We start from the raw sequence: 27297 nt of genomic DNA on the forward strand, positions 1-27297 counted from the left end.
CCCACTGACTGAAGCACAAAAAATCTTACACTCATTTCTCCTAAAGCTAAACAGCTGATTTTTACTATTTTTTAATCTACTCAAATTATATCCCAGGGCTCAACTGAACCTTTTTGCTTGGTAGAACTGGTGCTTCTAACTTTAAAAATTTTATTACACCAGCCAAAATTTTGTTGCATCCACCAATTATGAGCACCAATATGACAAGTTTTATATTAAAAGATTTAGTGCATTTGAAATCAACAATAATCAAAACTAACAAACTTGGTTAACGATAATAAGTGTGCTATTCTCAAGGCTGGTGTCTGATATTGCACAGATCCTATTGACATACTTATTAACTTATGACTTATTTGCATATGTCATCTTAATAGCAATATCGGTCTTTTCATGAGCTGCAATATTAGTTTAATCTTAGTGAATGCAAGCACATTAGCGACAGTGTAGGTGGTGTGACAATTTGCATACTGTCGATTAAACAGAACCTCTCATGTTTGATTGTTTAGATGTGGCAAATGCTCTGTCCAACAGATTTTACAGTGAATTCTATGGTCATTTTCATAGCGGACTTCAACCCCCTGAAAGTCTTTTATCGTCTCTTCAAAAAAAAGTAGATGGTGGGTTAACATTCACCACATGATCATTGATCTGATGTCTGATGCCATTATTTGTAACTTTAGGTGGTTTCTAAAACAAAATGTGTCAGTTTTGTTTTCATTCTCATCTTCAGCACTATACATTTTCAGATGACGGGGAGCTACAACTGTGAAGGCAGATGAGGTTGACTGAGTGATTGACCGCTGATATTAACCAATCCATTCGCGTTCAGTGCTAGAGCAGTGGGAAAATAAGAAGAGCTTGAAAGCAAGACAAGCATTGTGGGCTTTGTTTACTGCATTAAGTTGACATGTCAACTGTTTGAAACTAATCCTGAGCACTGTGTTTTGTGTTTCAGGTGCAAAGGTGGGTTTTGAGTGAATTTCTCCTAAATATGCGCATGTGTTGAATATTTTGCAGTGAAAACAGGTCGACTGCAACAATTTTATGCACTTACACAAATACTCCCAGGTATATTTTGAGGTTGCATAGATAAAATTTCAGCGCATATGTGACCAAAACAGCTACAATTTCAGCCCTGTGTCACTATATTTATTGTTTTTTTTTTTTTTTTTAAATAGATAACAATAATTTTGATGATAATTTATATGTATCAATTGAGAGACATGAAAAAATTTGAGCATCTTTAGAGAAAAGTATTAAATTTAACAATAAAATATTGACCATTCTTATATGAATCCTTTCCGGCGATCTCCGGGTCTGACTGAAGCAAATTTAAGCTTAGCTTCGCATAGATCATTGAATTAGATTAGACCATTAGCATCTCGCTCAAAAATAAGCAATAAAAGTTAAGACCATTTTCCCATTTAAAGCTTGACTTTTTTGTAGTTGCATCTTGTAGTAAGACTGAAGAAAAATGTAGAGCTAGGATCTATGATTCCAGCGTAATAATAAAGAAACTTTGCTGCGCAGTAATACGCAGCGCTGTTTCCGAGGCTCTATTTCCAGGTGCTACATAACATCTAAGACATGGTACATCAGCAAAGTAGTTATTGTGTTTATTTTAGTATTACTTTTTAGTTGGTTTGAGAAACATCTTACAAACTTCTTACAAAATTATTTTTATTTAGTTAATACAATATTATTTAAATTAAATAAAAAAACAACTATTGTAAAACATGTTTGGTTTCATTTTTTGGCCGATTGCATCCAGAATTTTTCAGTTTTGAAACCGAAATTTACAGTCATTTCAGCACAAAGTGAATTGAATAATAATAATAACAACAACAACAAGAATATCTTTACCTATTAAAATAATAATTATAATAACAATAAATAAAAAATAATTATTATTAAATGAAATTTAAAAAAAAACATTCATAACCTAGTCTCAAGATATAAAAACATCTATGCTCTGTGTTGAAAACAAAAGAAACATGACATGCGTACAGCGGAAAGAGCTAACAGGTGCAGAATGACACCAGCTTGTGTTTGTGTTACTAGTCAAAGCTTTTGTCAGCCCGAACACTCATGATCAAAGTATAATGTCTCTGCTTTATAAAATAACAAGCTAAAAGGTTACATAAACTGAAAAGACCAAGGCAAGCATATCTGCCTTTACATCTGCATTCATGAGTCACACTTTCCATATGGAATTACAAAGATATAATTTTTATGATATCTATATCTTATATTTGTGCTATTTCACATAAAATTAAACTAATTATGTTTTCAAAAATTAAATACAATTAAAAAAAGGTCTACGATTTTACAGGAAATTACTCAAAATCAAGCATATGGTGTCCCGTTAGACTTACCATTCTCTACTTTTTTGGTCCTCTCCTCGAACTGGTAGAGTTGCATCATCAGCTCCTTTTTCTCTCTTTCCATTTGCTCCTTCTCTCTCTCGATGGCCTCTCGTCTCTTCTTCTCGTTCTCCAGCTGAGCTCTGCAGATAACACACACACACACAACCAAAGAGACACACTGTGACGTTTGCTCAGGACACCTCTGTATAAGCACATAACAATAGTCTCTCAAAGCTAGCCGCCATAAATCGCTAAAACTCATTTTCCTAAGTCAAAGTCTGATGCTAGTAATTCAATGACTTCCGAAAAATAAAATTGGCACCAAAACTTGTAACCAGATTTATATATGATTAATAATAGAATATAAACATATGTTTGTTCAAGATGGGCAAGTATGTACAGTACATTTGATTTTTTAATAAATTTGCAACAATTTCAAAATGTTTTTTTCACACTGTGAATAAGCCTGTAACATAAAAAAATGTGTAAAAAGTGAAGCGCTATGAATACTATGAATATGCACTGTATATATTTTGCTGACGTACGTACTTGCATTGTCCCAAATGTTTTGAAGAATGTTCAAATCCAGAGAAAGGAGCAATTTTAACTGAAGACATGACCTGTGTCCTGTGTCTATGGTAATAATGTCATACACCCTTCATTTGCGGTTTTATAGAAAAAAGAAAAACACCAAAGAGGCTGTAATATGTTGTGTATTTTACTAAAATGCACAGAGCAGCCTTAAAAAAAGAAACATAAAATGTATTTAGTCTTTCCACATGATCATTATTTGAGGAGTCAGACATGGTGGATTGTGGCATAATAAAAGCTCTGCTGCTTTTGTGCCGCTTCATATTCATTTCTCATTCAGTCTCGTTTCGCTTTGACAGCTTTCAGTCTTAAGGTTATTGCACTCTGAACGCTAAATTTTCTTTCGTAATTTTCGCAAGCTAAAAAAAAAAATTCGACCTCATGTTGTGTGAATCGTATTGACACACTGCCTCTGAAACTTTCGTTTGTCATAAAAGTTAAATTTTTTTCCCCTACTTTTCGCCTCAGAAAAAGCTATTTGCAATACAGTAATTTGAGCTACAAATAACTGAAAAAAACAATGCATAAAATAAAAACAGAATCTGGCAGACAGTTGAGAACCCCTAAATACTGGATTTAGTGACTGAAGCACCTCTACCCTGTTGCTGTTTGATGTGTGTTTGTGTGTGTGTGTGTGTGTCCATACATTTGACGTACTTTCCATAGACAATATAATAGAAAGCATGGGTCACTTTCAGTCCACTGCTTCAACCAGTCAACGCAGCCGCCATCTATAATAATATCTATATTGCCAAGTTTTTTTTTAGGTACATGAATGTGTGATGTATCACAAGCAGTGTATCAAAATTCCATCAAAATTTGATTTCTTGAAATAAACTGCATTTCGAGATAATTATAGCGCAGCTCTTTAAGGAGAAGAACTCTCCTTCTCTATAAGCTAGTATCAAATGAACAATTTGTAGCCTATTTCTCTTGCTTTTTCTACTTTGGAGAGGATAGGGGAACAAAGTATTTTAAGGAGATAGGAGACTTAGTACTCATAAGTCTATGACTGGATCATTAATGCAGTGATAAGCTTTTGCTATTTTAGTTGTAACCAATGTATTGTGCAGCCTTTTAACATTTTAAAGGGATAGTTCTTTAAAATTTTACTCCTCGATTTACCCTCAAACTGTACTAACTGCTTTCTTTTGTTAAACAAGATATTTTGAAAAATTATGGAAACCTGTAGCATTAAGATCCACAAAATACTATGAAAATTAATAGCTACCCTTTTCCAGTACTCTACAGCATATCTTCCTTTGTGTTAAACAAGAAAGAAACTCAAAAAGATTTGAGTAAATGATGACAATTTTCATTGTTAGTTGAAAAAACAAAACTTGTAAAGGAAAATGCATCCTGCGACAATATTTAAGGACAACTAATCCAAGATTCATCAAGCTCACACTGTGAAAATGATTGCGGGAGGATTCACCATCACGCATCATTTGTACATGAATGGGGTCGTATGTGCTTTTGTTGACCTTACAGAGCAGTCTTCTATTGTCAAAAATGCTACCTTTGATGCAGAGAAAATGTGATCTTGCATAAGGTTGAAAAATGGCACAAATGAAAACACACTCAAGGCTAAAGGTGGTCTGCGTCAATATCAAAGTAAATAACTTTTGGGTTAAGCAGTAAATCTTTTTCTCTCTCTTTCTCTCTTTCTCTCTTTCTTTCTTTCTTTCTTTCTTTCTTTCTTTCTTTCTTTCTTTCTTTCTTTCTTTCTTTACCTAAAAGAAATACCTAAAAAACTGAATGCAACCTATTAAGCTACCACAAAACAAATCCCTAGGACACTTTGTTAACAAAAATGAATAAATACTGTAATAAATGTAATGTTCAATGTACAAGACCTAACATGAACCAATTTGAACCCTATTATTAATTGTAAAAATATATAAAACAAGTAATAAGTAAAACCAGAAAAAAAGTAAACCAGAACAAAAGCCAAGCTAGAGGAAAATAAACTCAAAACCACCATAAAACATTAAAACAACCCATGCAAAAGCAAAACAAAATACTAAAACCAAGAATCAAAAAAAAAAAAAAAAAAGCGATATACAAATACAAAAAAACAAATACATCCAAGCAACAGGCATAAAAAATAAATAAACAAGAAAATAAAAAAAGTGCAAACAAAAATTCAAAGAAGCCAAAATAAATAGACAATAAAATAAAAATAATTATATAAAATTGACTAAAAAAAAAAAGAAAAAAAAAGAAAGAAAAGAAAAATCGACAATTCTTTTACTGTAAAATGAAAATGTATTTTTACTTTATTTAATTTGTTTACTTACACTAATTTATTTTTTATTTAGACTTGCACTATATAACACTACTGTAACTTTATTTAATATATAAATATATAAATATCCAAAAATCTGAAAAAGCCAAATAAGGGATGGTTCACCCCAAAATAGAAAATAACCTCAATTTATTCTTGATCAAGGGTGTCCAAACTCTGTCGTGGAGGGCCGGTGTGCTAAGTTTAGCTCTAACTTGCTTCAACATACCTGCCAGGAAGTTTCTAGTATTTCTAATAGAGCTTGATTAGCTGGTTCAGATGGGTTAGATTAAGGTTGAAGCTAAACTCTCCAGAACAGCAGCATCCAGTTTGGACACCCCAGTTTTAAACAGTTATATCAACTTCGATTACACGAAAAAATTATTCCTATGGATGTCCATAAGTCCCAGCAAACAGCATTCTTCAAAATATGTTCTTTTGTGTAGAACGAAGGAAAGTCAAACAGGTTTAGAACAAAGATGAGTAAATAATGACAAAACTGTTTTTTTAAAATAAAAGTATCCCTTTAGGAAGCTAATTTGGTATCGTTTATTATTATTATTATTATTATTTTATATTTATTTATTTGTGTGTGTGTGTGTGTGTGTGTGTGTGTGTGTGTGTGTGTGCAGATAACAAAATCAAAACTAAATACATCAACCAAAAACCAAGCAAAAAAAATAAAAACAAGAAATTAAAAATTAAAAATACATCCAAGCAAAAAACAAGCAAAACATATAAAAAAGATTTATACATAAAAAAAAACAAAATAGATGCATACAACAAAGTAAATCAAATCAAAATAAGACCAAAAATAAGCAAAAACCATACAAAAAAAAACAAAAAACAAGCAAAATCAAGACACAACTTTTTTTAAAAACAACTAAAAGGCTTGAAACAAAGCAAAATAAAATAAAAAAAACAAATAAAAAAACAAAAAGGCAAACAAAACAACTATGAAAAAAAGTAAAAGCAAAAGCAAATGAAATGCAAAAAAGCTATAATAAAAAAATGCAAAGACATAAATTTAAATATTTGTGTGTGTGTGTGTGTGTGTTATAAAGTGCAGCATCTGCAGATGACCCAGCATCAGTGGTCACATCGCCATGGAGACTGATCCTCACCTCTCCATCTGTTTCTGTTGTTTCTCCTCTCGAGCCTGAGCTTTCATCTGCTGCACCTCGATGGTATCCGGCTTCCTGCGGCGCATGTACAGCTCGTGGTTCCCCATGCACAGCTGAAGGATGCGCTTATTAATGCGCAAACGTGGAGCGTAGAACACGAAATCCTGCAGGGACAAGAAGACACAGGGGCTCAATAATCAGAATCAGGCTAATAGCTCTTGTGTATTTTTATAATAAAAGTTGTGTAAAAGCTGCAGAATGGGCTCTGACTGTCAGAGATAATACAAGGCCTGTCAGAGGAGATGGACTGCTGTCTTTATCTGCCAAAACAGCATGGCTAAAACTAAAGACTCTTTAATGTCAAACTGCACACATTACACTGATTTACTGCTTGCGTGTTAGAAATAAAGACAGTCAATCCTTAGCACAAATTAACCATCTTTATAAATTGGACAATTTCAGTGTTGCTTTAGTATTACTTGCACACTTTTTAGTGTATATTAACAATTTGAATAAGCTTGTCAGATTTTTTTTCAGTTTTTGTTTTTATTTACATTTTTTATTTATTTTTAAATTATTTTTGTAATAGTCTAATTTAGTTTACATTTAATGCATACTAGTACTTCATCTCCCCTAACATATCTTTCTTTTTATTACATATCCTTAATGCTGCCAAAATATGTTTGTTTTTTGTACATCTGAGACTATTAAAAAAATTATAATAATGAAGAAAAAATATTTCTCAGCTAAAAAGTGTATCTGATTAACTGTTTAATGTTATGTTTTTAGCGTTTAGCAATTTTATTATAAAAAATTAATAAATAAAATAAATGATCTATACATCCATCCATATAATTCTGCAAAAACATTTAAAAATGAATTACCAATATTAACTCCAATTAAATAATCCATTAATTCATCCATACATCCATTTATTTACTTAATTGTTGATTTATTTATTTATTTACTCATTTGTTGATTTATTTACTTATTTATTTATTTACTTATTTGTGGATTCGTTAACTTATTTATTTATTTACTTTTTTGTTGATTGAATTGTTTATTTACTTATTTGTTGATTTACTTATTTATTCACTTATTTGTTGATTTAATTATTTATTTAGTTATTTGTTGATTTATTTATTTACTTATTTGTTGATTTATTTATTTATATATTTATTTATTTACTTATTTGTTGATTTTTTTACTTATTTATTCACTTATTTGTTGATTTGATTAATTATTTACAAATTTGTTGATTTATTTATTTACTTATTTGTTGATTTATTTATTATCTTATTTGTGGAATTATTTATTTATATATTTATTTACTCGATTGTTGATTTATTTAGTCATTTATTGACTTATTTGTTGAATAAATTATTTCTTTACTTATTTGTTGATCGAATAATTTATTTATTTTTTGTTGATTTATTTATTTACTTATTTGTTGATTTATTTATGTGTTGATTTATCAATTTATTAGTTGATTTACTTATTTACTTATTTGTTGATTTATTTATTTATTTACTTAGTTGATTTATTTACTTATTTGTTGATTTAATTATTTACTTATTTATTTACGATTTATTTATTTATTTATTTACTTATTTGTTGATTTATTCAATTCATTTATTTATTTACTTATTTGTTGATTTATTAATTTATTTAGTTATTTATTTATTTACTTATTAGTTGATTTATTTACTTATTTATTGATTTAATTATTTACTTATTTATTTACTTATTTGATTTATTTATTTATATATTCATTTACTCATTTGTTGATTTATTTAGTCATTTATTGACTTATTTGTTGAATGAATTATTTCTTTACTTATTTGTTGATTTATTTACTTATTTATCCACTTATTTGTTGATTGAATAATTTATTTGTTTTTGTTGATTTATTTATTTACTTATTTGTTTATTTTTTCATTTGTTGATTTATCAATTTATTAATTGATTTATTTATTTACTTATTTGTTGATTTATTAAGTTATTTATTTACTTATTAGTTGATTTATTTACTTATTTACTTATTTGTTTATTTAATCATTTACTTATTTATTTACTTATTTAATTAATTTATTTATTTACTTATTTGTTGATTTATTTAATTCATTTATTTACTTATTTGTTGATTTATTTATTTACTTATTTGTTGATTTATTTACGTATTTATTGATTTATTTACTTATGATGAATTATTTATTTATTTCTTGATTCATTTATTTACTTTTTTGTTGATTTATTAAGTTATTTATTTATTTACTTATTAGTTGATTTATTTACTTATTTGTTTATTTAATCATTTACTTATTTATTTACTTAGTTAATTAATTAATTTATTTACTTATTTGTTGATTTATTTAATTCATTTATTTACTTATTTGTTGATATATTTATTTACTTATTTGTTGATTTATTTACGTATTTATTGATTTATTATGATGAATTATTTATTTATTTCTTGATTCATTTATTTACTTTTTTTTGTTGATTTATTTAGTTATTTATTTATTTACTTATAAGATGATTTATTTACTTATTTACTTTTTTGTTGATTTAATTATTTATTTGATTTATTTATTTATTTACTTAATTTTTTACTTTTTTTTATTTGTTGATTTTTTATGTACTTATTAGTTGATTTATTTGTTTATTTATTGATTGATTTATTGACTTGTTTATAAACTTTTTGTTGATTTATTTTGCTTTAGTTATTTTTTAATATTTGTCTTAATTATTTAATTATTTGTTATATTTTATTTATTTGTATTTATTTACTTATGTTTATTTATTTATTTGCATTTTTTTCTTATTAGTTTTTTACTTATTTGTTTTTATTTACTTATTGATTTATTAATTAATTGATTGATATTTGTTTGGTACTTATTTATTTACTTAGTCATTTCTATACTTTATTTGTTTGCTTACTTAGACTTGCATTATATAACGCTACTGTAACTTTATTGTATAAATATAAAAATATCTAAGAAAATACGGAAATGCCAAATAAGTTATAGTTCACCCAAAAATTGAAAATAACCTCATGGTTTATTCTCCCTCATGTTGTTTTAAACCATTTTGCGTTTCTTCCTTCTTTTGAACACAAAAGAAGATACTTTAAAGAATGTTCTTTGCTGGTACCCATTGACTTTGATAACAGGAAAAAATTATTTCCAATAGATGTCCATGGGTGCCAGCAACCCTTCTTCAAAGGATGTTCTTTTGTGTAAAAGAAGAAAAATCAAACAGCTTTAGAACAAGAGAGGATGAGTACAAGATGACAGAATTTTCATTTAATAGAATTATCCCTATAAGAAGCTAATATTTTATTGTTATTATTATCATATTTTTGCAATTAGAAAAAAATGTTCAACTAGTCAAAAGGAATTCATTTAAATAATTTTTGTATGCCTACAATTTGTAACATAGATCTTACATAAAAGCTTTGTTTGTATATCAGATTATAATAAAACAAGTTTCATTCTCGTCAAAGCAGTTTTTCCGTTTCAGGCGGGGACTGAGAGGAATGAAGGCGTCTTGTGTGGCAATCGCAGTTTCACTTACTGGAGCCTTTTTATCTATGGGCTTGATGACAAACTTCTTATCGTTGAAGGAAATGTTTCGGATTTCGCTCCAGGGGAATCCAATTTTTGGAGTGAGTCTGCAAAGACAAGGATGTAAAGACATGAGCCATGTTTTCAGTATAAATACACACAAGTCCTAAAAACAAACACAGTATGGTGGCTAAAACACGAAATCTCGAAATTTAAAGGGATATTTCACCCAAAATGAAACTATCTCTTGCCCATCCTCCCTTTTTTCTTGTTAAACGAAAGATATTTCGAAGAATTTTTGAAAGTGGTAGCCATAGACTTGGCTAATTATAAAAATACAAATGGCTGCTAGTTTTATTTGTTTAACAGAAGAAACTCAATGTCCGTAAGTTTCATTTTTGGGTGATCTGTCCCTTTAAAAAGGTTCAGAAAGTCTGTAATGCTTTGAGAATGTTGCAACGCAGGCACAGCAGTCCGACATCAGGAATGTGAGGACAAGGAAGAGCTTGTGTTTAGCGTGAGCGATGACATCATGTGTGTGTGTGTTGTCTTTGTGCTGCTCATAGGAGTGGTGTTACAGATACGCCTTCGCCTCCCCGCCTGCATGGCACAATGTCTCTGTGCGCAGATCAGACAACACCAGTCTGTGACACGCCACGAACGCTCCCTAAAACACATGACATTCGATTCAACATAAAACATAATGGCGGTGGAAATGTTACACATTTAAGGCAGGACTCTATCAGGGTTGGAAAAATAACTCATAGTTAGAACCAACTTCCCATGTTGATTGATTACATTAAGAATTGTAAAGCGGCAAGTTTGCTAAACCTTTTTGTGTAATTACGCAAACAATTTCTAATTAAACTAGCCATTGAATCCTATTTGCTCTGCAATTCCTGTGTAGTCCATTTTATGCTTGTGCACCACCTCATTGTGTTTTACTTTAACTTCACCAATCGCCAGTCTTATTGGTGGGTCAAGCTAGAGGCATTTTTATTTTTATTCTTATATAAAGCACAGGGTTGTTGAACAAGACTAAAGGGCTTTATTATGTGAAAACAACCAATCTGGATTACCTTTATCCTGCTTTTTACACAACTAACTGCCCCAAAACATACAAATTAGACAAAACATTGTTCTGAGCTGTAATAGTTTATTAATTCTCGCAAAGCTGACAGATACACCAAGGGCTGATGGAGTATACACTAACCATGGCATTATAAAGACGAGCAGATACATATAAATATGGAGGTAAATATATGGACATGAACATATTCATTGACAGTCAAGATGAGTCTGTTATTTAGCAAAAGAACAATGTTTAAATAGATCACTAGTTTCTAGTTTAAATAAAACTAACTCCAATTAATATTTAGTAAAATTGATTTATTATTTATCTACTTATTTATGGATTTATTTATTTCTTGTTTACTTTTTTAAATTTATTTATTTAAGAATTTATTTATTTACTTGTTTATTTATGCTATCTTTGAAAGAAATACTTTGGAATGTCACAACATCAGAATCAAAAATCACAGACAATCGTGTAATAAGTATAAAGTACATCCAGGAAGTTGTTATCGCAGAATAACACCCGACAGGCTGCAAAGCACTGTTAGTATAAAGGCTATATTATTCCTCTGCGTTAAGTGATTGCCATAACCCATAGATGTGCATTTATGCCTTGCGTTTGTGTTGCTCTGCCAGATAGTGTTTTAAAAGTGTCAATATGCTTTCTATGTTCCTCTGTGTTGAGTTTCTTCACCAGTGTTTTGTTCGCACTGGTAACACCTGTAATGCTAACTGACTGTGCAAGTAGCTTAAAGTCACTTATTCAGAGGCGGGAATCGGCACTTCACTTTTTCCAAATTTTTTTATATTACAGCCTTATTCAAAAAATTATTAAATTCATTGATTCCTATAATTACCATAATGACAATGTGAAAAAATATTTTCGAAATTGTTACAAAAAAAAACAGAAAAAAATCTCATGTACATAAGTATTCACAGCCTTTGCAGTGAAGCTCTAAATTGAGCTCAAGTACATTCTGTTTCCCTTGATCATTCTTGAGATGTTTCAGCAACTTATAGGAGTTTACCTGTGGTATATTCAGTTGATTGGACATGATTTGAAAAGACATACACCCGTCTATATAAGGTCCCAGAGTTGACAGTACATGTCAAAGCATAAACCAAGCATGAAAACAAGGGAATTGTCTGTAGACCTCAGAGACAGGATTGTCTTAAGGCACAAGACTGGGGAAGGTTACAGAAAAAAACGTCTGCTCCTCTGAAAGTTCCAACAAGCACAGTAGCCTCCATCACTCATAAGTGGAAGATGTTTGTAACCACCAGGATTCTGAGCTGAGTGATCGGGGAGAAGTGCCTTAGTCAGGATGGTGATCAATAACTCGATGGTCACTCTGTCTGAGCTCCAGCATTCTTCTGTGGAGAGAGGAAAACCATATAGAAGGATAACCATCTGTGCAGCAATCCACCAATCAGGCCTGTATGGTAGAGTAGCCAGACGAAAGCCACTCCCAGCCCGGAGAAAAGCAGGCACCGCTCATCACCAGACTAATATCATCCCTACAGTGAAGCATGGTGGTGGCAGCATCATGCTGTGGGGATGTTTTTCAGCAGCAGGATCTGGATGACTAGTCAGGATAGAGGGAAAGATGAATGCAGCATTGTACAGAGACATCCTGAATGAATACCTGCTTCAGAGTGCTCTTGACCTCAAACTAGGGCGACGTTTCCAGTAGGACAATGACTCAAAGCACACCACCAAAATATCAATGGAGTGGCTTTACAACAACTTAGTGAATGTCCTTAAGTGGCCCAGCCAGAGTCCTGACCTAAATCCTATTAAACAACTCTGGAGAGATCTAAAAATGGCTGTACACTGTTGCTTCCCATCCAACGTGATAGAGCTTGAGAGGTACTGCAAAGAGGAATGGGCAAAAATTCCCAAAGACAGGTGTGCCAAGCTTGTGGCATCATATTCAAAAAAACTTGAGGCTGTAATTGCTGCCAAAGGTTCATCAACAAAATATTGAGCAAAGGCTGTGAATACTTCTGTACATATGATTTTCATGTTTTTAATATTTTTTAAATTTGCAACAATTTCAAAAAATCTTTTCAAATTGTCATTATGGGGTAATGTGTGTAGAATTGAGGAAATAATTTAATTGAATCCATTTTGAAATAAGGCTGTAACAAAGAAATTTGGAAAAAGTCAACCATTATGATTACTTTCCAGATGCACTGTAAACACAAAACAAAAGTCTCCATCTGGTGCTCTTCAGCTAGCTCCTCAGCCTCACCCACACTCATCAATGCTATAAAGCTGACCAATCGCAGAGCTTGTGTTATGCACATCACAATATGCAGTTAATTTTTTTTTCTAAGCAGTGCATCATGGGAACCCATGGCGAAGGGTATGTGACTGTTTGAAGACTAGCATATATATATATATGGATGCGAATATATTCACTGATGGTCAAGGTGATTTGAAGTTCCACAATGAGTCTGCGTTATTTAATGGATGTTTTCTGTGAAAGAAAAAATGTGGAATATTGTGACTTACCAATCAGAATAGACTATCCTAAAGAGCCATATAATAAGTAAGGGGTTCAAGTACATACAGGAGGTTATCACAGATTAACGCCCAGCAGGCTTATCTGCAGCCTGATGTGAAGCACTGATGTTTAGAGACTGAATTATACTTCTGCGTCGAGCAATCACCGTAACCCACGATGTATGCCTCACACCTAGCCATTCATTTATATTTCAGCAATCTGTCTGTGTTGCTCTGATAACAACATTTCCAAAGTGCAAGCTGGCAGTGAGGTTTCTATGTTCCTCTGTGTTGAGTTTCTTCGCGGGTGTTTTGTTAACACCGGAAATATAATATTTGGAGCTCCACTATAGGACTTGAACCTTGTTAAATACTTGTGCCTTTGGATTGTCTGCTCTCCCTTGGCCCGCTTACAGTCATCAATGCTACCAAGCTGACTAATCACATAGCTTGTGCTACGCTTCGTTGCAATGTGTAGTTACAATTTTTGAGAGGTGTGCATCAGGATTGGGTTAGTCATGGCGAAAAGGTATGTGACTGTTCAAAGACAAGCATATACAGTGCTCAACTCGTTAATTGAAGGAGTTACATTCTAAAAAATAACCCACAATAGATGAAATCTGCAAAGTACTGAGCTTTATTTTTTCAGTTGTCATAGATGTTTTAATGCTGTAAAACTGAATGTAACAAACCCAAGATTTATTCATTTTGCAATGGCACCTTACAGCCGCGTAACTTTTATCTTTCTTTAAGCGTGTCTAAAAGTCCAACTTTTTGTGCTATAGTTAGCTACCCCAGGTGCCATTGACAGTGCAGAACATTTCGTCAACATTATTGGGTTTGTTGGGAGCACTTCAGAGTCACACTGCTAGCGATCAGAGCTTTATGTAAATTTAGCAAGCTGAACACATTCTGTACTGGCATGGAGCAGATTGACTTACAATGGTTTACAGCCAATCAGGACGCAGAACATGTGGCGTGTTATGATTCGTAGCACCTGCGGTAGCTAACCATAGCACTAAATGCGACTAAAGGCTTCGACACACCAGGACAATTGACGATAATCATTTGTCCTGGTGTGCAAAAGCCTTTAGAGTGGAAGGTTTTTACAGATAGGATTTTTGGCGCATCTCCTGTGGACATCCAATTATAGTTTTATATTTGTGGTGTTTTGGAAGAATTATGGTACACATTGCGGTATAAAACTTTATCTGTGATATTAAAATTAAAGGATAGAGAATCCACCTATACGTTTTCATTAGCACATCTCATTTTTACTTACTATTTTGCAAGATTACCTCTTATTTAACTCCTGCAAGTCATCAAAGAGGGCCAGTTTTGCCCTTGTAAGGCGATGACTATACATTCACTTTGTAACAGTGTGTCTCTTACGCTTAGCTCTGATTGGCTCTGTAGGGAATGGAGCTCCAGAGAGATTAGTGTGTGACTTACCCTGCATGGAATGGAGCTTAAAGAGAAAATCTGCCTGCTTATTTTATATTCCCGTGGACTGAAGGAACAGGACTTGTATCACTTATTTTTATTCAGAAAAATCCACGATGGTCAATTTTAAGCATTTATATAAAACAATTTGACATATGATTTCTCAATATGACATCTAATCTTATTACTACTACTATTATTGGTTCCACTTTATTTTATAATGTTCTTGGCACGTAACATGCTTTTACTTTACAATTAACAATAAATTAAGCATAACAACATGCAACTAATAATATGCATTTGTTTAAACAATAATCATTATTACTATTACTGGTTCCACTTTATTTTATAGTGATCTTGGCAGATTTTACATGTACTTACTTTACAATAACACTTGATTAAGCATAATAGCATGTAACTAAGCCTATACCAAACCCTACTGCTAATCCTAAGGTAAGTACATGTTGTTTATTAATTTTACATGATACTTAAATGTATCATTACACCACAACAAATCACCTTAAGATTAAGAGTGTTGATAGATTGATGGTTAAGTGTGTAACCTTGTGTTGCTAATAAAAGATTTGTTTTCAGATTGGTTTGGGCATACTGATAAGCGAAGGAACAGATTTTGTTTGGAATCGGTTTGTCTGAGAAAGTCTCCACCATTTTTAAAATTACCTTTTTTTTTTTTCTAAAAAGAAACTTAATGGTCTAAAACTACTTGAGGGTCATTATAAAGAAGAGTAAATGTTCCTTTTTGGGTGAAAAAAAAAAATTGGGTGGCTATAAAAGGCAGAGCGCACATGCTTTAGAGACCGATCTGTTGTGTGGAACAAGGATGTGGGTCACTCAGCTGACACGGTGCAGCTAAAACAACACAAACACAAGCAAGGATCCAACGAATGTAAACTATTTTCATGACTTGTTGTGCAACATGGTTCCTTATCTTAACATGTGTGCTTGTGAAGCCTTGTCTCAGTCACACACACACACACAATTCCTTGCCCAGTGTTTTCAAGGACTGCACAGCTTGAAAAACCAGTCTTTGTTGCTATGGTTAAAATAGAGGGCATTGTGAGGAAAAAGCCATTAGTGGCCACTGCACTTATGTACACACACACACATACATAGCTGTCAGTGTTCAGGGAACAATATAAATAGTGTAAAAAAATAAATAAATAAATAAAAGTGCATCGTGTTTAAAGAATCATGTCCTCAAATTACAAATGTCACTGAAAATTAGCAACACGCTTGGCAATTATCACAGGCTGGTGTAAATAACTGCAGGTACATTAAGCACTTTCCATTCATTTTCCTTAAACTGTAATGATATAAAACAACTTCTTATTTACAGTAAACTGAATGCATTGTTTATATAAACTAATGTGCAAATGTTATGGGAAGCATTTGATTCTGCTACTAAATGTTCTTGAACTTCTTGTTAACATTTTGAAAAAAATTAACAGAGCTGACAGAGATGCAGGCGAAAAAATATATAGCTATATTTTGAGGAAAAGAGCCTTTAGGTTTCATTGATGGCAGTATTTTAGACTTGAATAAAGGGAAAGGCTAAACTCACTTGTCGTCTTTCTCATAGATATTTAGGCCCAGGGCATCCACACCCAGCCACAGCTCTGTTCCCTTCTTGTTCTTGATGTCAAAATAGTTCACGCCGTACATTTCCAGATCCTGAGCGATTTTCAAATACTCCAGCATTGCGTCCTCTCTAGGAACACAAATACAACATCAATCTTTCTGCTTTAAAATATGTTTACTTTAATGTGTTACTTGCCATTTGTTTGCATATATCAGTAAAGTTTACTAGCAAATCAAAATGGATTTAAAGAAAATCCCACAGAGTATGTTATCAGTTTAGGGTTTCACATATTACATAACATTGTGCAAATAGATTGCATAACCATACGCTTAATAATCACATAACACAGATAAATAAATGCTTTGCAGATGAAAAGTACTTGATTAAGTGGTGTTACTGTTAACTAAAATCATGTATTTATTTAAAAAAAAGTCAACTAAAATTGATTTGTTTATTTATGTCTACCAAAAAACAACAAATCTGATTTTAAAGAATTAAACGAGCCTAAACTAAACTAACTTCCTGTTAAAAACTAAACAGGAAATAAAAACTAAAGCAAAACAATAAGATTCAAAAAATAAATAAATGCTGTAATAACAACATATAAATAATCCTAAAATAGCCCTTGTACTGTATCCAAAAGAAATGATTTCACAAACATGGAAACTAATTACACGCAAGCAAATTGTCTGCTTCAAAGTTTGAATCATTAAATACATTTTTAAACATAAAACATCAAAATGTGGCCAAAAATAATTCTGACCTGTACTCATTTAAAAAAAACTATAAAACCATAAAATTCTCACAGTAAACTTTATTATAGTGTAAAGGAGTAAGAAGTACTCATATTGCTGAGAAACTAAACCTGTGTCCCAAATGCCACACTATCCATTTATGCACTTACACACTCAACAGCATAGTATATGCATGCAGTGTCGTCCCAAATGGAGCAGCACTAATGTTTTATTACTAAGCGGAAATTCAAACCTTTTCCCAGATAACGTTTGGCGGTTGCCAAATTAGTGAAATAAATGACAAAACTTACAAATAATACCTGCCATGAGTATAACCACATTCACCATCATGAGGCAGCAGTCACTCTCGTAGGAGAATTTTGCTTTCGCAATCTAAAATAAATGAAGTAATCCAACATCTGTGCCCAACAGCTCTGACGCTTTCGCTATGTGAGCAAAGCAGCGGCTATTGATTGTGTGAAGTGTCCAACATAACATACTTCATATTAAGATTAAATAAGTGCATCATCCAGGTATTTAAAGTGCACTTATTATTTTTAGAGTTTTCAGTGTGAATGCAATACTTGCACTATTTACACTACAAAATTGTTTCGAATAGTGCATAAGTTCATGATTTGGGATGCACCTTAAATCATTTGAATTATACAGATTTAAAATGATAACATTTTTAATTAGTAATAATTAGTAGGGCCAGACAGAATCTGCAGACATTTTTGCTATTTCTGCAGAGAACTTCGTAAAAAAATAAAAATAAAATAAAAATAAATAAATAAATAAATCTGTGAATTTATGCAGAATGATTTTAGTTAGGATCATAATATATAAAATAATAATAATAGCTTTTTTAACTTTTATTTAACGTTTCCAAAACAAATCCATCTAAATACACTTAATTCGTAACGAAGCAAGTCTCTCATGTAATATATCTACTAAAAGACAGAAAAAATGACTTTACAAACTGTATTGTAAATAAATCAAATTAACACTCAGTCAGTATTTATGAAATTAATTTAAAAACTGAATGAATATATAAATGTACACACATTTACACAAGTTAATACATAGACTCAATGACGACCTCAAAATCTGTGGATTTCTGCACGCTCAGATTCCATGTGGGCCTAGCAAATAGCAATTAGTACTTTTTCAGGTTGCATTGTGATCCTTTTTAGAAGTCTTTTAGAATTATATGTCCTCAAACAATTCTAATATAGCTCAGACAGATTTGTGGTGTATATATCGTTCCACTGAATGATGGCATCTTAGTATGTTTCTACTGTAAATCATGGTTTTAAAAAAATGCACGATAGTTGATCATCACTCTGATGCTAGGAAAAACTTGTTTTTTTCATTTGATCCATTAAGACCCTCAATAAGTTACTTTTTCATATACTGCTATATGGTTTCATGCGTGTATAGATTTATTTATTTATTTATATTTATATATATATATATATATATATATATATATATATATATATATATATATATATATATATATATATATATATGGTTTAATATATGATTTATTTACAATACAGTTTATAAAGTAATATTTTCTGTCTTTTAGTAGATATATTATATGAGAACATTGCTTGGTTTACCAAATAAGTGAATCTAATTGGATTTGCATTGTAAACATTGAATAAAAGTTCAAAAGCTATTGTTTTTTTTATTCCATATAATAAGTTTAGTTAAGAAACAAATCATTCTGCATAAATCCACTGTTTTTTTTCTCTGCAGAAATAGCAAAAAATGTACACAGATTCTGTTTGGTCCTGAGCATAAGAAACCAACAGTTACACCCATTTTACACTGAATACCAGCATGTTGATATATGTAAAATCTAAGAATGAAATCATCTATAATTAACTATAATTAATGGATTCACACTGCAATACAAATTCTACAGCTTCATCTAATATTGTACATCCCAAATGACTACAGTAAATGTCAAATTTACCTGAGCATCCCCCGATGTTCCTCGTGCCACACCTGAATCCTCTCCTCCCACTGTTCCCGTGACAACTTGTGCTGATCCAGAACCCTGCAGGACACAATAACGAAGAAAATGCTGTAGACATAGTAAAGGATCACAATCTAAATGGACAGAGTGTGATCAATGAGGCTTGGATGGTTAGCATTGTTATCAGGTGTGACACAAAAATGATGATTAGTTTCGATTGATTCGTGTACAAGTCCAGCTTTGGAGTGTTAAAAGCTGTGTGCAGATGTAAAAACTAAATGTAATAAAATAGCTTTTATGTTTTTGTTGTTCATTTCAGCTGATCACACAGAGTGAGGTGTCTGAAGTAAAGGGCAACTCATTAAAGTATCATCAAATTGACCACCTCTTAAAAAAGGAAACTAAAATGTGAATCAAGCTCAGGCTGAAGGAAATGTAAATTAATGTACATTTACATCTGTGCAGCCGAGCTCAAACAAACCTTTCTAGAATAATGAAGGATAGGATGCATGAAAAGAAAGTTTAGCAATCTTAAAGAATATTTCAAGTTTGCATTTCATTTTAATGGATACTGAATCTGTATTTTTTGTTTTGTGATAATGTGTAAATACATTTTTGTATTTAATGCCATGTCCACACCTATACATTTTCCTTTAAAACGACTATTGTTCGATCCGCTTTGGCCTTCCGTCTATATTGAGGTGGCATTTTTAGGAAATGTAAGCATATGTTTTTTTTTAAAAACTGTCAAAAAGTGACATTTTTATGATTTCAGAGTGTGGACTGTGAAAACGTGTACTTTCGAAAAATATGACACATTTTATGCAATCATGAGACTAATTCGTCTAACATGGTGGACGACACTGTAAAGCAGAAGTTTTGAATACTGTCCTTTTTGACAGTTTTATTAAAGGAGCTGTGTGTAAGTTCTTGAGTCTTCTAAAGCATGAAAATACCATCATATGTTTTCAGATATATAAGAAACATGCTAAGTGAACATTCTTGTTTATCTGAAAAACAATGCTAAAGTCAGATATTCTGCTTTGAAAAGTGTGTTAGATGCCGGTAAGGCTGTCTTTGTTTTGGTACATTGAACCCCCTTTGCCAATATAGCTAATTATATTTAAGCTCCCAGCGTATTTCATTTATTCAATCAGAAAGCTCTCAGAGAATGTGTCCGCGATTGAAATGCAACCTCTGGTGGACAGCCGTAGACTCCGAAAAGCGATGCAGTTTCAGAGTTCCACGAGGTGGTAATTAGCAAATAATATAAACATTACAAGTGTAAATATTAGGTGAACAGGTTACATTGTGATCTCGTGTCCTAACAACACGCTACGTGACATATTTGCAGTTATAAGTGATACTGTTTGCACCAGACGAAACATGACAGAAATCATGATTAAAGATTAATTTAAAAGATTAAGGTCAGTTTGTACATGCTCCATACTGTCTCTCTTTAAAGAAAATGGAATGTTTACTGAAAGCTATTCAGCGATGGAAGCAGATGACAGCTGATACATTTAGCCGTGATATTTTAAATAAATGGAAAGTAAAGAAAGGCCTGGCGGGTTTGATGCAGGTAAAAGCATCTTGCATCTATGCGCATAAGCAATATTGGATTAATGTTTTTAGTCATTTTAGGGTGCAAGTTGGAAAGATTTAAATACGATAGCGTGGACATGGATAGTTTTTTAGACAAATGCCCTTTTGCAATTTATATGGATTAGTGTAGATGTATCCTAAGCTAGAACCATGTTAAAAATCATGTTTAACCAATACAACTCATGTGCGCTTCAAATTTGGTCTCGATGAGCCCGTCAATAATAAACAAGCAAAAAAGTCATATGTACAAGTTACTTTACTAGTTATTTGAAAAAGTAATCTAAATTTCTTTTTTACAGTTTTAAATGGACAGCCTTTAACCGCGGATTATATTTTTGTGTTTAATTACATCATAACATTTAGTGATCGTTGACTGTAAATGTTGACGTGGCGTCACCAAGCAGGCTCACCGTTGGGGCAGCAGGCGTTCTGATGTCAGGTATCCAGGCCTGTGCAACTCCTTGCTGAAATCCCCAAACTTGGCCTGCACTGAATAGGACGCCAAGAGCACGGCAGTCTCTGGAGGACAATAGATCTCGTCACTCAGAATGCCATCTTTCACTTGCATGAAGAAGAGTTTTTGAGTGATGTCCTGGATCAGCTCATCCGCTACGTCTTCTGGGAAGAATTTAGCACGAAACTTAAACTGCAGCGGATTCTCTTTCTTCACGTCCTGAGAAGACACCTGCAAAAAGAAAGAGAGAGAGAGAGAGAGAGAGAGAGAGAGAGAGAGAGAGAGAGAGAGAGAGAGAGAGAGAAAAGAGAGAGAGAGACAAAAAGAGAAAGAGAGAGAAAAAGAGAAAAAAAATTTAAACTGTAGCATGTTCTTAAAGAGAGTTGCATCTGATATGAATGTTTTTTATCTATGTACTGAGTTGTTTTGGTTTTTAATCTGATGAGCGACATAATATTAGTGCAAAGGCTGCTTGATTTTTTTTATTTTTTATTTAGTGACAAATCTGTATGAATTCGTACGATCTTATTCGTCCAATTTAGTACGATTTGCTCATCCTCCCAATGAGGGTTTAAGATTGGGGTTAATGGCCATGCCTCTTTTTAAAAATTGTACATTTTCACACAACTGAACTCAAAAATCAACAAAATCATACAAATTAGCCACTAAATGTTTCCTCGTGAGATCAGGCTAAAAAAAAACACAAGCGTACTGGAAGAAATAGTATTAAATATTTCCAAAACAATTCTTGCACAAAACAAATTCAAACATTAAAGAACACTTCTCCATTTCCCAAAGGCATACGACAAAAAACATAATAAAAAAAAAGATTGTATGACTGTTCTTAATGTTTTGATCTATTTCTTAAAAACATCCTTAAGTGAAAGAAGAAAATCACTATACATCTACAAGTGCTCAGTAGTAATAGTTACAATTTAATTTCATATGCATAAACTTATATTGGTCTATTTTGTACTTATTTGGTCATATTGCCAGTGCCTCAGTCTGTTTGCTAGGTGCTTTATATAAATTTGTTTTGAGATAGCAATTATTGGGTTAAACGTTCATGATACGATTTCAAATTTGTTTATATTTTAGAACTCAAATGAACAGCGACTCCAAAGCAGCACACAAAACTCATTCTCGCACATTTGTGTTACATGCAATTTTTGCCAAGCGTTCATAACCTTGCACTTAGAAAATGCTCTTAAAAGTTAAATGCATCTTTATTGGGAAACCCGTATGCATCTACGCATACTTATATATATATATATATATATATATATATATATATATATATATATATATATATATATATATATATATATATATATATACACATACTTATTTTATTTTATTTATTTATTTATTTCTGATTGGCAAACTTTCAAGGGATTTAAAGACTTATGGGAGCCCTGTCATTTTTTTTTTTTACTTAAATTCTGAAAAACATTTCAACATTTACCAATACGGCATTAAAGTTGAACAAGTAGGCTCACACAGAATCTGTGAACACAGAAATCTGCAAACTATTTAGGCCCATCTTTGTGTATTTATTTAATTGTATTATATACACTCACCAGCCACTTAATTAGGTACACCTTATATGCAAATTTCTAGTCAGCCAATCACATGGCAGCAACTAAATGCATTTAGGCATGTAGACATGATCAAGACGATCTGCTGCAGTTCAAAACAGAGCATCAGAATTTTCAGAAACAGAAAGATCTACTACTTCTATCCACGGCCTTCTTTAGGGTTTACAATGAGCTCATTGTACTCAAATGGCCACCACAGTCATCAGATCTCAGTCCTATAGAGTACCTTTAGGATGTGGTGAAATGGGAGATTAGCATTATGGATGTGCAGCTGACAAATCTGCAGCAACTGTGTGATGCTAGCATGTGAATATATGGATTAAAATCTCTGAGGAATATTTCAAGTACCTTGTTGAATCTATGCCATGAAGGATTAAGGCAGTTCAGGAAGGCAAAATAGGGTCCAACCCGGTACCAGTAAGGTGTACCCAATAAAGTGGCTGGTGAGTGTTTATTTATTTCGTTTTTTAATTAACCTGAATAGTTTTATCAACTAATATGGAAATATTTATACAATTTATTTACAGTACAGGTTATAAAAAGTATTATTTTCCGTATTATAGTACATTATATAAGAGACGTTGTGAACAAACAAATGGAGCTAATTGTATTTTCAATGTAAAACTTAAATTCAAAAGTCATTATTTTATATTTCATGCCAAGTTTAGTTACTTAATAACTTTTTGAAACAAACTTATGCACAGAAATAGCAAGAAATGTCCGTAGACTCTGTCTGGCCATAGTTCGAAGAAGTTACTAAACTGATCTAAGCTAACAACTATAGGGAAGAGTATGTTCTGAAATTAATTTCTTTCAACTAACATTAACAAAAGTTTAATAATTTATGTAATAAATTGTTCATAAAGAGTTCCTTTTAATTAAACAAAATGTCACTGGATTTCTTGTATCGAATATCTCGACCTCACTTTTGTTTTGGTTAACTGTTCTGCCCAAATGAGGTGAACTGGAGTGATTACGGTTTTGTTTTTATTTAAATGTACTCATTCAGCCACCAGCACCACACTGATTTCCTCAAACGTGGGTTGTGTCAGTGTTAAACAAGTGCAGTCACTCGTCTTTTTTTTTTTTTTTTTTTTGAGCTCTGATCTGTAAGGTGTTTACGAGTGGAATGAAGCCAAACTAGTTTCTTCCCCTGAGAGAAAAAAAAAAACAATCTCCCTATTTCTTTTTCCTGATTTATGCTGGGTTAAAAATCTAAGCTGTGTGACTTGCATTTGCTTAAAGGCATATTAGAATAACTGTCCTGCTATAAGATGATGCGGGTTTCAGGTCATTTTTAGTGAGTTATTGTCCCAACTTGCACGTTATATCAGTTTCTTTAGCCTTGATATTTATATCTGATTTGCTCTATTAGTAAAGGTTTCACTTTACATGATTGATGCTTATATATTTCCAATTTACTTATTTGTGCCCATTTAAACAACAACAAAAAAAGCTTTTAAATATTTAAATAAAAAAGATTTAATTGTTTATTGCTGTAAATGGAGGGGTTTAGTTTCAGTTTTGAGTTTTCTGTGTTCTTCTAATATTGAAATTAGACCATTCACTACTCTCAGTAGTTTCTATTAAGATTATTCGTTATCCTATTATTCCATTATTCTTTCTTAAGGTTCATAATTCACTCCTGATAACCTCTTAACAATGTATTTTAAATAAAATATTCAGGGGAAAACATATGTATTTTGTCCATTCAATCAAGGCAATTATAAGCACAAATTCAGAAAAGAAAAATAACATAGCTGTATATGCATGGTTCACAGTAAATCAGTTTAGGACTATGACATCATTAAGTGATCAGTCTGAACATGGAGTTGATTAGTATCACATCAATGGTGGCCTGCAGGAAGCTGTTCCAGAAAGCAGGTTATGTGACATACCTGGATAAGCTTAAGGATATGCAAGCAGATATTCATAGATTTTGGTTCCTAAAACAAAAGTAACGCTCGGGTGTGCAAGATGCAATAGTAACTTATGCTCTGAACATAATCTGCACCAGATAATGTTATGTCTCAAGGCTATATAAACTTTGAGTTATATATGTGTGTATTACAATACTTCTAATATTAAACTATTGTAAATAATGTTTTTTTTTTTACATTTATTCTTCTCTCATGTGGCGAATCTTCATCTTTATCTTTTAATAAACTGTATTTATTATGTAATTTTATTATAACAATAAATTTCATCTCACCAAATGGGTAAGCAAGACCATTAAAAAAATGTAGAAATGTTTTTGGTAACACTTTATTTTAATGGTGCATTTGAGTATTAGTATACTGTCAGCTTAATATCTGTTGATGCTGCTTCTTAAACAGACTTTGCAAGTACATGTCAACTTACACTAACCCTAACCCCAACCGTCTACTTATAATCTTAATGAGAATTAGTTGGCATGTAGATGCAACGTAACTTAAATTCAACAAACAGACCATCAAAATAAAGTGTGACCATATTTTTATTTTACTCAATCATTCATTTAGTGCATTTAATAAGCATCTAACACAAATTCAAATTCTTGTTCACACTAATAAAAAAAAGCTGAGATTTAAGACTTATGTTAAACTATAAATAGAGTGTGCTAATAGGGGCGCTGTTTTGGCATCTGTTTCCAAGGTGACTGGTGAATTCAGATTTTCATTTGTCTGCTAGGTTTACTGAACTTACTCTCAGGAGCAGTTTTAGAACTAACATGGTAAGCAGGTTTAGGGTTAATCAAGTCAGAGTTAAGGCTTTAGAACAGTGGTTTCCAAACTTTTTGATGTGTGCACCCCTGGTGGTCAGACTGCGCACCCCTGGGTGTGCACGCACCCCAGTTTGGGAACCACTGCTTTAGAAGATGCTAAGTTAACCTTGCTTCCCGGAAAACAACCTAGGACAGTATGTCCATAAATGCATAGCATTTTTTATTAAGGAAAAACTGTCAATGGCAGGCAAAATTTAGCATTAAGCAAATTGGTGTGAAATAGGATACACAAAACATTTTAAAATTGTAAAAATGACAACACTTTCATGTAAATGTACACAAATTTTTTATTTTAAGAATTAGAAATCAGCAGACTAATGTGTAAGCAAATAATCAAAAGTATTAAACAAGACTTAAAAATGCATGTCAGTCTCATAAAACATAAATAAATTTTACATGTGAGAAATTTCTTTTTAAGTAAATATCTTCAGCACTAAAAAGACAACAACTAGAAAACACAAAATTCAGATGGTTACCCTAGTAAATGCCACAGTCTGACAGGGTTAAGACACAAAAGCATCTGTGTCTTTAAAAAAATATCAAATATACATTCACCATGGTTTCACAAAGTCAGATTTAAAACTTTAAGACCTTTTTAAGACCATGAAGAATAAAATTTCAGACTTCTGGCTAGATGCTAAAGATGTTTTAAAGGCCCAGCAGAAAAAAAAAGTCATTTCTTAGCCACATATTTTAAATAATGTGTCAAAACAAGCAGACCTTAATTGTATACATACATTTTTGTTTAACATAACTTAAAACTCTTTAAAAACTAAATGTTTTGACAACAGACTGCAGTTATAATTAGAGATGGTCCAATCAATCGGCTGAGGATCTGTTTCATCCAATAATCACATTTAATAACTTGATCGGTATTTGCCAATCTGGCGGATCTCATGAACCAATTACAGGTGTTCGCTAAGGAGTTTACAAGAAGAGGAACCTGCACGTGCACTCCTGTTTATTATACATACACATAAGGTGGTAAATGTTGTGTATGAACAATTTATTTGCTCGAAACACAACAGCTAAAATATATACAGATGTGGTGGGACTTCTGTTTATACAGTTTCTTGGTGCAACTCGCGAGTGACGGTCTTTTTGTTGCAAGTGCAATAATTTTATTTACCATGTTTTGAGCTGCTGTGACACAAGTGGAAAGCTTGTTTGTCATTTTTCCCACCAATTTTTATATCTATGCTATGTTATTTTATTATGGTATGTTTACACCTAAATGGTAAAAAGGAATGTGTTTAAGGGATATTATGCAACATCCCTAAATTTTTCTCTTGGGTAAGGAGAGATTCTCCACTTATGTATCATACTTAAGAGGGAAAATGTGCTTTTATGCATTATGATGCTTGAAGCATTAGAATCAGTACTCTGTATTGACCGATCACCAGAACAATGAATCGGTACTTGGTATCGGCTGCAAAAATCCTGAGCAGAGCATCCCTAGTTTTAATATTAGTTATGAGTAGTTTTGTTTAAAGTTTGTGGAGATGTACTGTTTAGTGATTGGATGCGTTTGGATATACTGGGTAGCTTTTTATAAACAATAAAAAAATCAAGACCTGTTTAAAATTATTTAAGAC

At 32.0% G+C, this 27297-nt stretch overlaps 1 protein-coding gene across 5 annotated transcripts in view; it reads right to left on the reverse strand.

Annotated features, from left to right (window-relative positions):
• Nucleotides 1–27297, reverse strand: part of ezrb (ezrin b) — a 58668-nt gene that overhangs the window by 6992 nt on the left and 24379 nt on the right. For all 5 annotated transcript variants that reach the window (XM_073932779.1, XM_073932781.1, XM_073932780.1 and 2 more), the window contains exons 5-10: nt 21297–21571; nt 19279–19362; nt 16543–16689; nt 9945–10041; nt 6369–6532; nt 2376–2506 (exon numbers count right to left, since the gene is read on the reverse strand). In XM_073932779.1, coding sequence (XP_073788880.1) covers nt 2376–2506; nt 6369–6532; nt 9945–10041; nt 16543–16689; nt 19279–19362; nt 21297–21571 — 898 coding nt within the window. The remainder of the gene's footprint in view (nt 1–2375; nt 2507–6368; nt 6533–9944; nt 10042–16542; nt 16690–19278; nt 19363–21296; nt 21572–27297) is intronic.

This window comes from Danio rerio, chromosome 20, assembly GCF_049306965.1.
Source record: "Danio rerio strain Tuebingen ecotype United States chromosome 20, GRCz12tu, whole genome shotgun sequence".
NCBI lineage: Eukaryota > Metazoa > Chordata > Actinopteri > Cypriniformes > Danionidae > Danio > Danio rerio.